Raw genomic sequence first — 16,758 nt, forward strand, 5'->3', positions numbered from 1 at the left:
CAAAAGAGTCATAGGACTATTTCTCTTTTAGAAAAATGTGGCAAGACGCTTCAGAATTGTCAGCATTGAAACTTTCAGTCAAAAAAAAGAATAGCGGTTTTGCTGAACCTGAATATCTTCCTAAGTCCTGTTGCCAGATGCACTATTTTCCTATTGGTTGTGCCAAAACCACTAAATAGTTAAAACACGTCAAATCATTTCAAAACGGCCAAAACTGAATTTTTTTCCCCAAAGAAAGAGCTCCCAGTCAGCAAACCTCACAGTCATATTCCATACTAAAAAATGTCTGATTAGGCTAAAAATTAGGAAAAGAGACTTTCAATGTAAAAGATTTCAGATTTTCTTTGTGTATAGACTCAGAGTGAGAACTAACAGAGAGAGGGAAGCATTAAGGGGAACAGTTACAGAAATGAAAACCACAGCAACAGCACCAACAGTTATTATTATGCCCTCAGCAACATGTTCTTGCTGCTCAACCTCCCTAGTGAGTTTTCCCAGCTCACAGAACTCCAGCAGGTGGAATCCAGGAGGGAGGGGGACTGCAGCTCACGCCAGCTACTCTAGCATTTTGATGTGATGTAAGCTGGTTTTAGCACTAGCCATTGGGTCCCAGCACCTGTGAGGGATGAATGGTCTAAGAAGTTTTTTCGGTCAAGCATCCCCCAATTTTTGGAATTAAAAATGTCAGCAAATAGTCCTTGGACTTGATAATAAGCTAATCATAGCTCCAAAACCAAAGAACATTTTAAGTGGTGTGCAAGGAGTTAAAAAAAAAAACCTTTCAAAATTCACAAATGTCAGTTATACCTAGATAATTCTGGGGACGGAGTGTGGGAAGGGGAGACAGGGACAACATCCCCTCAAGAGTCTGCGAGCTATATGCTCACACATTCTTGTTGCCTATAGTGTGACCATACCTGCACTTCATATTTTCTGAGACATATTCATTTCTTGATCATTTTTCTTCATTGCTAGCTCATCAAAGCCAGTGTCAAGTTTCCCATTCATCCTGTGCAGCCATGATTCTCAGCCCTGACTTTTCCTTGGGGTCACCATGGAAGCTTTACAAAATATAGCTTGTATTTCAAAACTGACCAAAATATCATTGAGACCTAATGAGAGTGAAAGGGAGGCTGAGACAAGTGTCAATAGAGAGGGCCATACAAACATGCTCAACTTCAGGGGGTCTTCAGAAGAACCTTTAGCTCCAGCTGACTCAAGGCTGGTTGATCTTGGGTTCCGAGGCATGATCTAGACATAATGTTAACTGTGATGTGGAAAGTTATGGTCAAGCAGGCAGCCTGCAGAAGTATTCTGAGTTGTCACTCTCTCTCAGCCCTGGCTCCCTCACCCCAGGGGGAGGTTGCAGTTGGAGGGGGTCCAGAGTGGAACCCTCCAAAACAGTGCTTCTCAAACTTAGGTATGCATCGGTATCAGCAGTAGGGGTTAAAATTCAGATTTGCTGGGTTTCACTAAGCATGGCTAGGCCTATGGTAGAGCCTAAGCATATACATTTCTAAGAAATTCTGAGATATTGCTAGTATTATGGTAGACCTCACTTTGAGAAACACTGCTTTAAAGCCTGAGACCCAGCCTTATCCTTGTCTAGAAGGAATATCTGAGACCCAGCATTGTCCTGGTCTAGAAGGAATACCAGATTACAGTAGTATTCCTTCATTCCCTGAAGAAGGAATAGAACATGGTCCTGAGATGAGCTGGGATTTATTTCCATGCATTTATAAAAGTGAAAAATCTCTCTGATTAAGTGATTACTGCAGGAGAAAAGACAAGGTTTTAAAAATAGATACACATTTGGGGCTGTTTGTTCCTAATATCATTGCATTAGAAATTGGTAATATTTAAATCAGATTTAATTTTAGAGCCCCAACCTTCACTAGCATGAGACTAAGAACAATGACAATAATATCTATGACAATCACTTAGTATTTCAGTATTCTGGGCAGGAAATTGTTGTCTCCAGTAGCAAGCTACCTGTACCTACACTGAATAAGACAAGACCAAAGGAGATACAAGACAGGGTCTCAAATATAGCAATCAGACATCTAGATGTGGTTGGCAGGGGACCCTGGCATGCAAAGGGGGCTATTGTGGTTGATCTACAGCCCATCCCCCAAGAAGGCAGTTCTGCCTAGGAGTCGTGGAATGTTTGATTTAGATCGACCATCCCTCCCCTTCAAATCAGCTAGATTGGAGGCCACCCTGGCATATAGTGGAATACATAGAATGTTTTCAGAGAAAGTCAGTTACTTCCCACATTGTTCCCTAGATTAAAGTAGGGGCTTTTGTGTCACATTGGAAGGTACAGTCAGCAGATAGGCCACAGCATTGAGTTCTGCAAGCTCATAAGTTCCTGCTATTGCTGCATAAGACCACCACATACTCTTCTCACCCTCCCCAACACCCCCTCCTAAGCCTTGTGGAACTTCTGGAGCTCTGCAATAGCTCTGCTTCCCTTCTTCCCTTCGCACCCCTATTTATCCTTAAGAACCCCGCTCAGATGTTACTTCCCCTATGACCTGGCCAGATAAAACTAATTCTTCCCTCTGCTATGTTTCCCACATCATGTCAGAATTATCTGTCATACTTATCACAGTGTGCTTTAAATGCTGTTCAGGTATTTTGCTTTCCTCACCTCTAGCTTCTTTGCTCTTGGACATTGTGCTTACGTCTCATTCTTCTTTGTGTCCCTAGTACCTAGCACAGTGGCTGGTGCAGTGCCTGTAAGTTTAGTGTCTAATCAATGAAATAAATGAATCCCAGTGTATGGACAGGAAGGAAAGCATTCCTTAGATGCTCAGTATGGATGCAGGCTGGAAATATTAGTGCCCATTGAATCATGGGCTATCAGAGCTGGAAGGGACCTTAGCTAGCATCCCTATTGGTTCCTCATCTGTGGAGAAAGATCAGAGATGCCTAAAGATACTTGATGACTTGGGCCAGGACAAAGTTCTGTAGTTTCCAGTCTGGCGATGAGTGAGATTTGGCCAAACACCCAGTTGAAGGGTTTGTGGACCCAATCCATCAGATCCTGTTCCTGTGAGCGATGGAACCAGATCCTGGAACACGCACCTCCTTCCTGGAGGACCTGCTGTCCTCCCCATCCTGTGCTCAGTTCAACCCTGATTCAGGGTAAACAAGGTCTTTGCTACAAACTCTAACTTTTTTTTAGTGTTTGAGTAAGTGTTCATCTCTAGGCCTGAACCCCAATTGAGGTTTGGAAGCTATTTCTGGTACTTCTGAAGAAAAAGGATATTTTAAGTAGAGTGGGTAAGAAAGAGAAAAGGTAACATCCCAGTCCTTAATTTCACAATTTCCAGCAGCAGGAAAATCACTCCAGGCCCTTCCTACCACCTTGTCATCCAGCTCCTCTGCATGATCAGGGATTTGGGGGCCATGGTGGCTTCACTGACCTTTGCTTCGGTAGTACAAGCTGAGAGTGGGTGTTGCAGGAAGACCGAGCAGGGGATCCACAATGGGAAAAGGCATGCTGGGAACGAGGGGTTGAGGAGTTGAAAAGATAATCTAGATAGGAAAGATAAAGGTGTCATTTCAGAACTTTTTGGGGGGGAGGTATCCCCACCTACAATAAAATTCTACGATAGACATTAACAGTTGACTCACTCATTTGTAAAAACTCTCATGCCACCCTCCAGCTCAAAGGCTTCTGCTCCCTTCCCATTGCCTATAGGGTGAAACTGTAGTTGTTCACTGCACGCCTGCACTCACAGGTGCTCAGTACATTCTTCCCTCTCTCCATTCATTTCTTAGGTCTCTTTCTACATGCTTAGCATCTTTGACTTGTTTCTACCCCCCAGGATCTTTGCACTTACTGTTCCTTCTGCCTGAAATGCTGTCTCCCCCATTCCTTCTCATCTTTCAGATCTCAACTTGAAGGTCATTTCTTCAGAGATGGAAGACCACTTCCACTGACCCTCCTGTCTTCAATGGCCCCTCACTACACCCCGCCATCACCCTCTATCATCATATCCTGCTTACCTGCAGGGCATGTAGAGAATATAAGATGTTATGTTTATTTATAAAAGACTGTAAACTCCATGGAGTATAGACCTTGTTGATCTTATTCACTGCTGGGTCCCTAGCACCTAGGACAGTATTTGGTACATAGCAGAAATATGTGCTCAGGAAATAAATAGTGTTGAATTAATGAATGAAGTGCATACTTATACAAGGTTTATAAAGGTAAAGGGGGAATAGAAACCTACCATTGCTTCTAGAAACTACAACCTAAATCTGAATAGAACTTTTTCTCTCATTGTAGCAACTCCCTAGCTCCTGATTCCTAAAATGTGTCTTTGCTAAACTTTGATCTCTGAGATTACCTTCCTTGTTCTGTAAGAGCTCTCTGTTATCTGTCAAGTGGTCAAGTTGTCTTGCTTTCCACCATGACTTGGTCTGGAGTTTCATCAAGGCACCAGCTTGTTCTTCATTGTCAGGCCTTTATCTTCTGACTAAGGTATACTGGTCCTTAGGTATACTGGTCCAGAGTTGGGTATGCTATATCTGTGTGTATAATGTACAGAAGGATTCCATTTTGATGCTGGGTTAGGGACCTGTTAGAGCCAGACTCTGATGAGGGACTAGAAACACCTACACGGGGCATAAGATCAACCATATACTGTGTCCAGGGAGATACCAAGAGCTCTGGCACCAGACCGAGAGGCGGGTGCCACTCCAAGTCTGGGCAAGGTCAGGCCCCTGGTAATTTCGGTAGCTGAGCTCTGGCTTCTTTGGCTCCAATGCTGGCAGAATCCCAGCATCAGGAAAACCTCAGGAAAATGAGGTTTCTCCTCTTGCTTGGGGCACAGCTACCCATCTGCTAGACAATGTACTGAAGCACCCATCTAATGCCAGCTCTCTCCTCCCATAGAGTCCTGGCCCGGGATCGTGCAGTCCAAGGGGCTGGATGGCATGCTGGACCCAAGCTCAGCTCAGTGTCTGGGCCCAATAACGGCTTTTCCAAGGGAACAGCTTTCTGTCCTGGCCACACTAAGGTAAGTACCCGCAGGGCATCTGCCTCACCAAGGTTGCTAGTTCTAGAAATGCCGGGCTAGCTGGAAACAAGCCTGAGGCTGAGGATGGGACTTTGGTGCCAGCTGTCAATCAGAAGGGGCCCGGGTGGCTCCTAGTGACGCCCCACATGTGGCCCTCCTAGCTTGTCTGGAGAGGATGTCACTCTTGCTTTCAGGCTGGTCCCACAGTTTTCAGGGACATGATTAGAGACTGAGCCACCCCTGTCTAAAGGGTCAGAACAGAGGACCTCCAGTAGACAGAGAGCACCGGTCAGACCCTCCACACAGCTCTTGATCTGTCTGAACAAGTGATCTTAGGAGACTGAAGGTCCCTGATCATTCTTCATGCCCTTGCCTGTGGAGTGGAGGGTAGGGAGAGCTCCAAGTCTGGAAACAAGGGTAAGGTCCACTTCCACCAGGCTTCTGCCTGTGGTCAAGTTATTTACTCTTACTGTGTCTCAGTTTCCTTCTCTATAAAATGGGAAGAATGAGACCCACCTGCCAGATTTGTCGTGCTGGGTAATGAGACAATTATGCCCAATAACCTGATAAGATGTAATTATGATCTGTCCTCATTCATTTTAAGATGTCTTTAAGCATTCAGACAAGTAGATTCTGTTTCCATTCTGCCCTGAAGTAGACAACAAATCCACAGGTGCCCGTACCTGCTAGTGGTTTCTGACTGCATACTTCTATTACAGGCATTTTAAGTGCTTTTGGATCAAACATGCATGATGTCGAGAAAACCTGATAAACCAGATAAAATAATTAAGTATCTAATTCCTCCCTGGTATCTGGATTTATGGCTTCAGGAAGGGAAAACTTACAGCCTGCTGAACGGAATTTTCATTTTGATGTTGGAGGCTGAATAAATGCAGCCCAGGACCCATCAGTTATAGTGTGTGTGTAGCCTCAGCCCTCTCACCTCCAGAACAGCTGAGGCAGAGCAGTGCCAAGTGCCCACATGCAGAGCCGGCCACTCACTAGCTGCATAACTCCAGGTCACCGTGCCTCTCCAAGGTCCATTTCTCTCCTCTCTAGGATTCAAGGATTGGACAGGATGTTGTTGTTAAGTCACTAGGTCATGTCCAACTCTTTGCAACCCCATGAACTGTAGCACCCCAGGCTTCCTTGTCCTTCACTATCTCCAGGAGTTTGCTCAAACTCATATCTGTTGAATCATTGATACCATTCAACCATCTCATCCTCTGCCACCCCTTCTCCTCTTCCCCTCAATCTTCCCCAGCATCAGAGTCTTTTCCAATGAGTCAGCTCTTTGCATCAGGTGGCCAGAGTATTGGAGTTGTAGCTTTAGCAACAGTCCTTCCAATAAATATTCAGGGTCAATTTCCTTTAGAATTGACTGGTTTGATCTCTTTGTGTCCAAGGGACTCTCAAGATTCTTCTCCAGCACCACAATTCATAAGCATCAATTATTCAGTACTCAGCCTTCTTTATGGTCCAGTTCTCACTTCCATGCATGAATACTGGAAAAACCATAGCTTTGACTATATGGACCTCTGTCAGCAAAGTGATACCTCTGCTTTTTAATATTCTGTTTAGGTTTGTCATAGCTTTTCTTTCAAGAAAAGCTGTGGGAAATGCAAGTTTTGGGGCCCCACACCAAACCTACTGAATCAGAGACTCTGGGGATGGGCCCTCCAGTCTGTAGTTTAATAAGCCTTCCAAGGGGCTGAAATCAATGCAGATGCTAATGCACTGAACCTCTGGACTTGATCAGCTCTGACGTGCCTTCCTGTTCATGCTTCCCCGTGATAAATTCAGCCTGGGAGACGCTAGCAGAGGAGCTGGATTTTATACTGTCAGTGCCTTTCTCTGCGGCAGCCTCAGGGATTTCTCCCTGGGAAGCTGAGGGGCCCTAGAATTCCTCTCTCACTCCACGCAGACCCCAACAACCGACTGTGTCCCAGTCTTTAGAGCTGAAGACAGCAGTCAGTTTACATTTGGAGTGGAGGCCAAGTGTAAAACACGAAATGACTCCTGACCCACACTCTAATGTGGCGAATGAGATGGAGAAGGAGGCTGGATTTTCTCAGCCACAGGGATTTCCTCTCCAGCTAGCATTCCGTGACCCTGGTTCACCAATATAATCGCTAGTCTGAGAATCACTAACAGCTCCCTCTCAGCACTCCTCCAGCCAAGACAGGGATTCCCTCACTCCCTTACAAGGCATGTCCAAAGGCACGCTCACCAGGCTTTCCAGCGCCATTGGCCGTCCCGGCCACAGAGATGAACCAGTTACTTAGCTCTGGCCTGCCGCTTAACCACCTATTCAGGTGAGAACACCTATGTGAAATCATTCACCTGGTGCAGGAAATTTCTCTTATTACTGGAGTATGTGAATGACTGGAAAACCACAGAATGTACCTCCAGCCCAGGAGAGGGCAAGGAAGCTGGGTGGCCCTTGAATAGATGGAAGAAGATCCCCGGCGGGTCCCCGCACTCTTAGTCATTTATCTTCCATTCTCGTGGGAGCAGGACAAACACAGAAATTCACACATTAAACAGAACATGTTCCATCCTGCAAGCCCCTAATTGCATCTTCCCCAGGTAATCATTCTACTCACAGGTCTCTGCTTAGTGAAACCCCAGTGAGGACTGTCACTGCTTCAGAAGTAAGGCTTCAAAGGTTGTTTTTAAAAGTAAATAAATAAAACTCCTCCCTGGTTCACATCAACCAAGGAGAGAATATTCTTTTGTGAACTGCGCCTTGTACTTCAAATCACTAGAATAAAATACGTACTGATTTTTTCTTTTCTTTCTTATCTACTCATTATTTTTTAAACAAACCTTTTTTTTTTTTTAAGAAGATTATAGGGGCATACTATTAGGAGTAAGTCAATTTAGAAAAAAAAAAATCCTTTTGCTCTAAGGCCCAAATGAGAGATATATTTGCGACATTTTAAAATCTTAATGAAACAATGATGCAGTCTCTTCAAGAGGCAAATCTTCAATGTGTTCAAATACCCTCAGTGAGGACAGGTTAGGGGCTTCCCAGGTGGCCGAATGGTCAAGAATCCGCCTTCCAATGCAGAAGGTGCAGTTCGATCCCTGGGTGGGGAAGATCCCTTATAGAAGGTAATGGCCAGCCCACTCCAGTATTCTTGCCTGGGAAATCTTGTGGACACAGGAGCCCGGCAGGATACAGTCCATGGGGTCGCAGAAGAGTTGGACATGACTTAGCAAATACAAACCACCACAGCCATGGGTTACCTTGACAGTGTATTGAGGAGCAGCGTTAGACTTTAAGAACTCTGTGTAGTCAGTTGAGTAGAACCAGTAGCGTTCTAGGTAGAGCAGAAAACTTTATAATTGCTTATACTCAGAGGGTCAGAGTTGAAAGATACCATAAACAGATGGAGAAATGAAGGGACACAGAAGGAAGAGACTTGTTCACACTCAGACTCTTAAGAGGTGGAACTCCTTGTAAGGGTTAGGTCACCTGCACAGGAAAACACAAACAGGATGCATTTCTGCCTCCAGGGATCTTGCCCTTTGGGAGGGAGGATAAGAGTAGAATACAATGCTGTAAGAGAATTTTAAGGAAATGCTTCTCCTTTATGGAGAAGGAAGAAAGTTGATCCCTCTGAAAACAGGAAAATCTCCCCAATGGACATGGCATTTAAGTTGACTGTTATAGCCAGCAGGAAGGACTCTGACCAGCAGAGGTGGGGAGCAGAAAAGGCACTGGTTGGTGGGGGGAGGGGAGCATGCCTGGCACAGAAGAGTCTGAACTGAGGGCAGTGGTGGGGAAGCACCGAGCCAGCACATCCTGTGAGATCTGTTTGCCAGGAATGCTAACTATGTGGAGGGAGTAGATGGAAGGCAGGGTCTATCTGCCAGGCTGAGCAGTCCTAGTGGCTCCCTAGACAACTGCTCACCTCTGGATCTTCTGAGCATGGTGATGTGATCAGAGTAGTGCTTTAGGAAGTTAAATGGAGCAACCAGGGATGGTAGGCAACCAGGACATAAGTTGGGAGACTGTTGCATGACCTGAACTAGAAACATAGAGGTGAGGACAAAAAGCACAGTTTCAAAAGGTGATGCTAAAACAGACAAAAAGGGATGGATGAAAGGCAGAGAGGAAAAAGCAGAGTCCAGTGAGGAGCTGAGGCTTGGAGCTGGCAAACAAAGCAAATGGTGGTTCCAGGAATAGAAAACAGAGATGCAGAGAAACGTGTTTAGGAGGATGGGAAGAGAGGCTCACAAGAGATAGTAGCTGTGAAACTACTTTCATAAATCATCAAGTGGCCCAAAATGGGGCAGCTGCTTCTGAATAAAGAGGAGAAAGGAGAGGATGGTGGTCCTAGTGGGGACTTTGAGAATGAAGGTTCTTGTTTTGGACAGCTTGGTTTTAAAATGTTGACACCTGTGGGGAGTTGCCTATCACGAAACTGGAAGTTCAGAACTGGCTTTCAAGGGAGGAATTAGACCAGAGATCCTGGCATGGGCATCAACTGCACAGATATCTTAGTTGACTGTAGAAGAGGATGAGCTCAGCAAAGGGGAGACTGTAGAATGAGGTGGGAGCCTCTGGTAATGGGAACTAGGGAGCAGTATGTCCCTTATTATCAAATACATTTGATGACTACATTGTAGTCTTTTCACTTCCCTATCTCTTAAGTGTTACTAATATGGATATAAAGGGATAAATTTCCATTTCATTTCTTCTCCCTCCATCTACCTGATGAGAGATAATGTTTCTGAGAAGCAGAAAGAAATGAAACAAGAAAGGGAGCAAAAGCCAAAGCCTTGAATTAGCAGCTAACTGACTAATCAGCTGGATATTTATCTGTAAGACCATTAGCCTGCAGAACCAGTGACGGTCAAAAAGCCAGATGTGTCACTACCTCCTCTGCATGGCTGGCTGGAGAACTGGAGAAAACACAAACATTTTTTGAAGTAACCAAAGAGAAAAGAATTTGGTGGTTTTATTCTTGGTATCTCACCAAAGAGCTGTCTAGCAGCTGAAGAGAAGCACATTACCGAGAAGAAGAATGCATTGCTTTAAAACAGATTAGGAATGCAACATGTGGTCATATGCACAGCATCCAAAAGAAAACAGGCGTCATGGTGGAAAGAAGGCAGATGGTGAGCTGCTGCGGACATCCCCATTCACTTTCTCACTCACTCTCCTTGTAGAGTTTGAGGACTTTCTACATGCCAGGCACTGCGCATGGCCCCAGTAAACTCAGATGGCACCACTTCCAAAGTGCCCTGAGGGAAACAGACAAGTAAACCATGGTTCACAACACAAGGAGAGGTAATAGGGTTAAGCATAAACCACTAGAGCAAAAAGGGGTAGAAAAAACATTTTTGTTTATTTTTTCATGAACAAGTATCAACTTTTATTCAATTAAATTAACTGGTGAGAGAACCAGTAAGATGTTATGACCAATTCCAAGGAGAATTCAAAGAACAGACATGTAAATGTAAACACTTAAGAACATTGAAATGAATTTGCTGAAATGCTACAAAATTGGTCAGCAGCCAGAGACGATCAAGAACAGACAATAACCGCCCCCACCCTCACCCCAGACAATCACATACATTTATATCATTTTTCTAAGACTTACACAGTTGAAAATTAGTTTAACAATAATCAATTACAGAGAACAGATGGGGAGCCCCCCCAGCAGGAACACCCTGTGATTGTATTTTTCTCATTTTCAATGCCTCTCATGACATCGAAAAAATATATCTATTAAATCTCATCCACTAACCATACAGGTGGATGAGACAGGCTCTGCCCTCCAGGACCTTGCACACAGCTAGTGGGGAGATAGTCTCAAATCATTAGGCTTGAAAAGAAGCCTGACAGAAGTAAAACTATGTGCTATGAAAAGATGTGGATGAAGTGTGCTCCAAGAATGAATTAGCAATATAACTGAAGAAAACAAAGTCTTGGTCACAGGACATTGGAATGACTCAGAATTAAATAGGTTTATGAGCACCTATTTAATCCTAACAACAGCCCTGTGAAATAGTGTTTGTAGTGGTTTAGTTGGTAAATCGTGTCCAACTCTGCGACCCCATGGACCCCATGGACCTCGTCAGGCTCCTCTGTCTGTGGAATTTTTCCAGGCAAGAATACTGGAGTGGGTTGCCATTTCCTCCTCCTAGGGATCTTCTTGACCCAGAGATCAAACCCATGGACCCATGTCTCCTGCACTGCGGGTGGATTCTTTACCGCTGAGCCACTAGAAAAGCCCTGAAATAGTGTTTATTGCCTGCTTTTTATCACTGAGGAAATCAGAGCTCAGAAAAGATTAAGTGGCTTTCTTCTGCTAACAAGTAGTAGGACTAGGAATCCAAATGAGTTTTCCTAACCCTAGATCCAGTGCAGAGTTCTTTTCATTACACTGATTCAGTAGAAAAGAAGACACACACTTCTGAAGTTGAGAATGGGGAGAGATGGCTATTAGTTGGGTGATCTGAGAAGGTCTCAAGGAAGAGATGGTACTCATACCAGGCTAGAAGAGTGGGCGGAGAGCAGAATGACCTGGGGAGAGAGATGGCGAGGGACTGCATTGGAAGTTTAACACCCTGTCTAGGGGGTGCCTCTAACCCTACCAGGAAGATCTGGGGAAGCTTCCCAGAGGAGGTGACATCTGATACACATCTGCAAGTGTGTGTAGGAGCTCACCAAATGTGAGCTCAAGAACAGAGCTCGTTTCACAGCAGGTTGCCCTGGGGGTGGTTAGTGGTAGGCAAGTCTGTACAGTTAAGTGCAGTGTCCCATCTGGCATGAGCTCAAGAGGGGCCTGTACCGCTAGTGGGGACAGATGATTTACACTATTTGGTCTATTCTCACTTAAGATTAAATAATTTTTGAAAAGACACACTTAAGAATGAAAGAGAAAGTAGAGGAGGAAGGAAGGATGGAAGGGTAGACTGGCTTAGTAAGAGGTCAGATTTGGATTCTATTTCTGGTCCAGTTTTTGTAACTGTCAGCCTGTTCATTTCTGTGGATCACTTTCCTTGCATATGAAAGGGAGATGATAAATCCTAACCTAAGTCACAAGCTAACAAGAAATGTGAAGTGAATGCATTTGAAAAGCTGAAAAACATCACTCACGAAAAGAGAAAACATTATCAATATCATGTCTACAGGCATGCACCGGTGGCTGAATAGCCAGACTGGTTCAGACATCCCAGAGCTGTATACTTTTTTTTTTTTTTTTTGCCAGACATGGATTGGTATGTTTGTGGATTTTCAATCATCAAATCTCAGAGCTGACCTGGTGCTCCTGCCTGCAGAGGGTGGGTTCAAGGCTGAGGCTTCAAGACAAATCCCCAGCAGCCCTTCCCACTGCCTTCCCAGGGGATTCAAACCATTGGGCAGGGCACAGCGCTGGGAGAGGTGTCAGACTCACCCTCCCCAAGCCATTCTGCTGCACACACGCCACCTGCCCATGGTGACTGCCTCACTGGCAGATGGAGAACTCAAACGATTCTTTAAGCAACGCTACCAAGTTCACACCACACCACTGGGCAGAATTTCTGGGACTCTGTCCATCCCTTCCTGGAAAAGCCCAACCCTTTTAGATGAGGTACCCAGACACTCAGGTTGTCTGAGCCAGCCCTGTTTAAGCCTGCCATCCTAGTGGAACAGGATCCTAGTTACAGCATCACCCTTCACTCTCAGAAGGGTCCCAGTTTGAATTCCAGGGTCACCTTGCGCTTTGCTACCAGGGGAAGCCTCCTTGTCATCCTCTTGGGAGGGCAACTCTGAGGGACCCAGAAACCACCCTCATCCAACACTCAGCGCCCCGTGGAATAATCCTCATTTCTGTTTCATTCCAGGTGCATAGCGTAATGTCCATGTTGTTCTACACTCTGATCACAGCTCTTTTGATCGGCATACAGGCAGCACCGCACGCGGAGAGCAATGTCCCAGCTGGACACGCCATCCCTCAAGCCCACTGGATTAAACTTCAGCATTCCCTTGACACAGTCCTCCGCAGAGCCCGCAGCGCCCCGGCTGGGCCGATAGCCGCCAGGGTGGCAGGGCAGACCCACAACATCACTGTGGACCCCAAGCTTTTTAAGAAGCGGCGACTGCGTTCACCTCGCGTACTGTTCAGCACGCAGCCCCCACCTGTGGCCGCAGACACTCAGGATCTGGACTTGGAAGCGGGCGGGGCCGCCTCCTTCAACAGGACTCACAGGAGCAAGCGGTCGTCATCCCACCCCGTCTTTCACCGGGGGGAGTTCTCGGTGTGCGACAGCGTCAGCGTGTGGGTGGGGGACAAGACAACCGCCACGGACATCAAGGGCAAGGAGGTGATGGTGCTGGGAGAGGTGAACATCAACAACAGCGTGTTCAAACAGTACTTTTTTGAGACCAAGTGCCGGGACCCCAACCCCGTGGACAGCGGGTGCCGAGGCATCGACGCGAAGCACTGGAACTCGTATTGTACCACGACCCACACCTTCGTCAAGGCGCTGACCATGGACGACAAGCAGGCCGCCTGGCGGTTCATCCGGATCGACACGGCCTGCGTGTGCGTGCTCAGCAGGAAGACTGGGCGGAGAGCCTGATCTGCAGCAGCCCCCAACCCTTCCCTGCTCCCCTCTACACTCTCCTGCGCCCCTCCCTACCTCAACCTGTAAATTATTTTAAATTATAAGGACTGCATGGTAATTTATAGTTTATACAGTTTTAAAAAATCATTATTTATTAAATTTTTGGAAGCAGCTTGTGTGCTGGCCCTCCAGTCATTCTGCCCAGGGTGACCACCCACAAGTCGTGGTTCGGAGGCTGCAGGGAAGAGGGTCCACAGTACCCCCTGGCTTTCTCTCAGTGTGTGTGAGCAGTCGTGTCTGACTCTTTGTGACCCCAGGGGCTGTAGCCCACCAGGATCCTCTGTCCATGGGATTTCCCAGGCAGGAATACTGGAGCAGGAATTGAAACCCCGTCTCCTGTGTCGCCTCCATCGAAGGCAGATCTTTACCACTGCACCACCTGGGACACCATCCTCTTTCTCTCAGACACATCTGTAACCCTCACCCACTCGTCAGTCCCAGCCAGCCATGCCACTTCAGTGAAAGCTAACTGGGTTCAGCTATTAGCCTAAGCCGAGCATGATTAGGAAGGGACGTCTGTTGGATTGCAACTTTGTTCTGCATTCCAGAGCCAGAGATACCTAATCCTTGGATTACCTGCCCCACAGCCCAGATTCTTGAGCCTTGATTGCTTCATTTGGGGAAATTCATGGAACCTCATCAGAAGGCAGATCTCTGCCGGGCACAGAGCTACCTCCCACCTCAGAGGGGCCCAGGCTGGGTCCTGGAAGGACTCACTAGATGGATAGGAGGAGATTTGCACCAAAGACTAATGAGGCAGGCTCCTTTTTTTGAGAGGAGGATCTTTTTTTTTTTGCTGAAAAACTCTCTCAAAGAGTTGTAACAAAATAATCTCAGGAGGCCTGTCACGGTAGATCTGATTACATGTTAAGATTGCTTTAGTTCTAATGGCTGGCCCTCAATTTATCCCCCGGTGGCTTCCTGCAGAAAGACTCCATTCCCCCAGAAAATATGATAACCTCTAACATTCCTGCCACCCATTCACGGCCCCACAGCAAGTTCCATTGGCCCCAGCATCAGTCCAGAATCACAGGAGCCAGAGACCAGACGAAAAAGAACTTTTTAATTCCTACCTGGGTGACTTCCACAAGTGACCAAAGGTGGATGGGGTCATGGGACCTGCAGAGAAGATGACAAAGATGAGCGAAAACCAATACAAACCATGGGGTAAGGGGCGGAGGAGGGGTGGGCCAAGCCAGAAGGAGCAAGGACTCTGCTCCTCCCTGACAGAGGACACTAGACAAGAGAAAGACAGGGGATCAGGGGTCTGATGATGGGGAGCACAAGCAAAGGAGGAGGGTGTGTCACCTTTACCAGCATCAGGATCCCTGGGCCTCTAAGAAATCCAACATCCTGGGTAGTTTCCTGGGTTGTTTTGGTTTTTTGGATGTGTGTGTGTGTTTAAGCTGGGGGTGTGCTCATCCACACTGGCTGTATCAGGAGAGTCTTAGAGATAGTTGGAGGTGACAGGGACTCCAGGTACAGTCTACAGCAGGGCTCTGTCTGTCCTCAAGGTGCCACTTGCCCCTGCAACATTTTTGTCTGTTTTGTGTTTTGTTTTTTCCCCAAAGGCACAAAATTTTTTCGCTTAGAGCACTTACATAGGGTTGAAAATTTTGCTTTTCTACCCTTGCCCTTTCCCCCGGGGCAAAATGCCGATCTAGTTTTTGTAACAGGCCCAAACTACCCCTCTGATTAAAAAAAAAAAGAAAGTAAATGGTGGTATCCATTTATCTGTAACTCTCCCTGTTCCCTGCCCGCCCACCATCCTCAACCCAATCCAAACAGGGCAAATTAGAAACATAGGGAGCTTTGGCATGAGAGACATTTGATTAGGGTGAAAGCATAATGAAATGGGCCCTATTTTTCCTATCAAAGCTACTGCAATTGGAATAAAGATTTATGTACAAGAAACACCAACCAGAACATTCTGTGCTGAGATATTTGCTCAGATAAAGGCTGCAGGGAGGCAGCCCTCCCGCTGACCTATGACTGTGGCTTTTTCCTGGGCTCCAAAGCCAGTGGCCTTGGCCTTCCTGGCCCCTCCTACAAACAGTTCGGGGCGGGGGTTACCCTTCCTCTGAGGGCCAGACAGGCCTCCTGGGTCCTGAATGTGGGGAGAGAGGGAGGCATTCAGGAAGCTTCCACAGGGAAGCAAGGCTATGTTTGTGCAGCCGCACCTTGTGGAGAGTCTGGAGAGCCACCACCAGCCCTGCAGGACCCTGGGGGTGACTGGGACCCCACTGCCTGCCTGGAGGGAAGGCAGCCTCCAACCCTGAGGAAAGACGGAGGCTGACAGCCGGGTAAGAGAAGGTGCCCCCTCTCCACTAACACTACGGCCTCCCCCAAAGGGAACATTTGCTCTAGGCTGAGTTCTGGAGTCCCAGCGTGGGAGCCAAAGTTTTCTCACAATAAGAGGGGATATGAGTTTGGCTGAAAAGACTCAGAAAGGTCCAAAAACAACCCAGAGCCTGGTGGCTTCTATAGTTTGTACCCGCCCCCCACCCCCAACAACTACACAGCGGGGAGCTCTGGCTTCCAGACCCACCCAGGCTGACCCCCAGGGGCTTGCTGGGTCACCAGAGCCCCAGACACTTGAATATGTTGAAAAAACAGCCCCAAACTGTCCATTACATTCTGCCCAAGCGCAGCATCTGCAAATCCTGCAAACTTCTCCTTCATGTGCCTCACTGAGGTCTTCTTAAGTGGGGTCCGCAAAAGCCCAGATCCCTCTCCCCTCCAGCACACCTGCCCCCAAAATGAGCGCAGAGCCTGGCTTGCCCACAGGCTGACACGGCCCAGCCTGCTGGTGAGGCTCGTGCTCTCCTCAGCTTGAGGCAAAATTCCCAGTTCTGGGAGGCAACAGCCACGTGGTACCCGATTCTAGTTTATATTTTAAATCTGTCCCCGTGACTTCCCCCTCCCTCAAGCACAGCACCAGCCTCCCCTGGATCTGCGTTCCCTCCTAACAGAAAACCTACAACAGGGACGCAGATGTTCAGCAGACCGGAGTAGAAGTGTGGGTGATCGAGACCACAGGGTCCCCCTCAGTGGTAAGCTCGGTCTTTCTTTCACAGGCCTGACTGGAGCTGTGGGC

The 16,758-nt window shown here is 47.0% G+C and overlaps 1 protein-coding gene across 4 annotated transcripts in view; it reads left to right on the forward strand.

The window, feature by feature from the left end:
* Positions 1-13,765, forward strand: part of NGF (nerve growth factor) — a 55,750-nt gene extending 41,985 nt beyond the window's left edge. For all 4 annotated transcript variants that reach the window (XM_065906401.1, XM_065906394.1, XM_065906418.1 and 1 more), the window contains exons 2-3: positions 4,910-5,033; positions 12,879-13,765. In XM_065906401.1, coding sequence (XP_065762473.1) covers positions 12,891-13,616 — 726 coding nt within the window. In that variant the 5' untranslated portion in view covers positions 4,910-5,033; positions 12,879-12,890 and the 3' untranslated portion in view covers positions 13,617-13,765. The remainder of the gene's footprint in view (positions 1-4,909; positions 5,034-12,878) is intronic.
* The last annotated feature ends 2,993 nt before the right edge of the window (positions 13,766-16,758 follow it).

This window comes from Muntiacus reevesi, chromosome 1 (assembly GCF_963930625.1).
Source record: "Muntiacus reevesi chromosome 1, mMunRee1.1, whole genome shotgun sequence".
NCBI classification, from domain to species: Eukaryota; Metazoa; Chordata; class Mammalia; order Artiodactyla; family Cervidae; genus Muntiacus; species Muntiacus reevesi.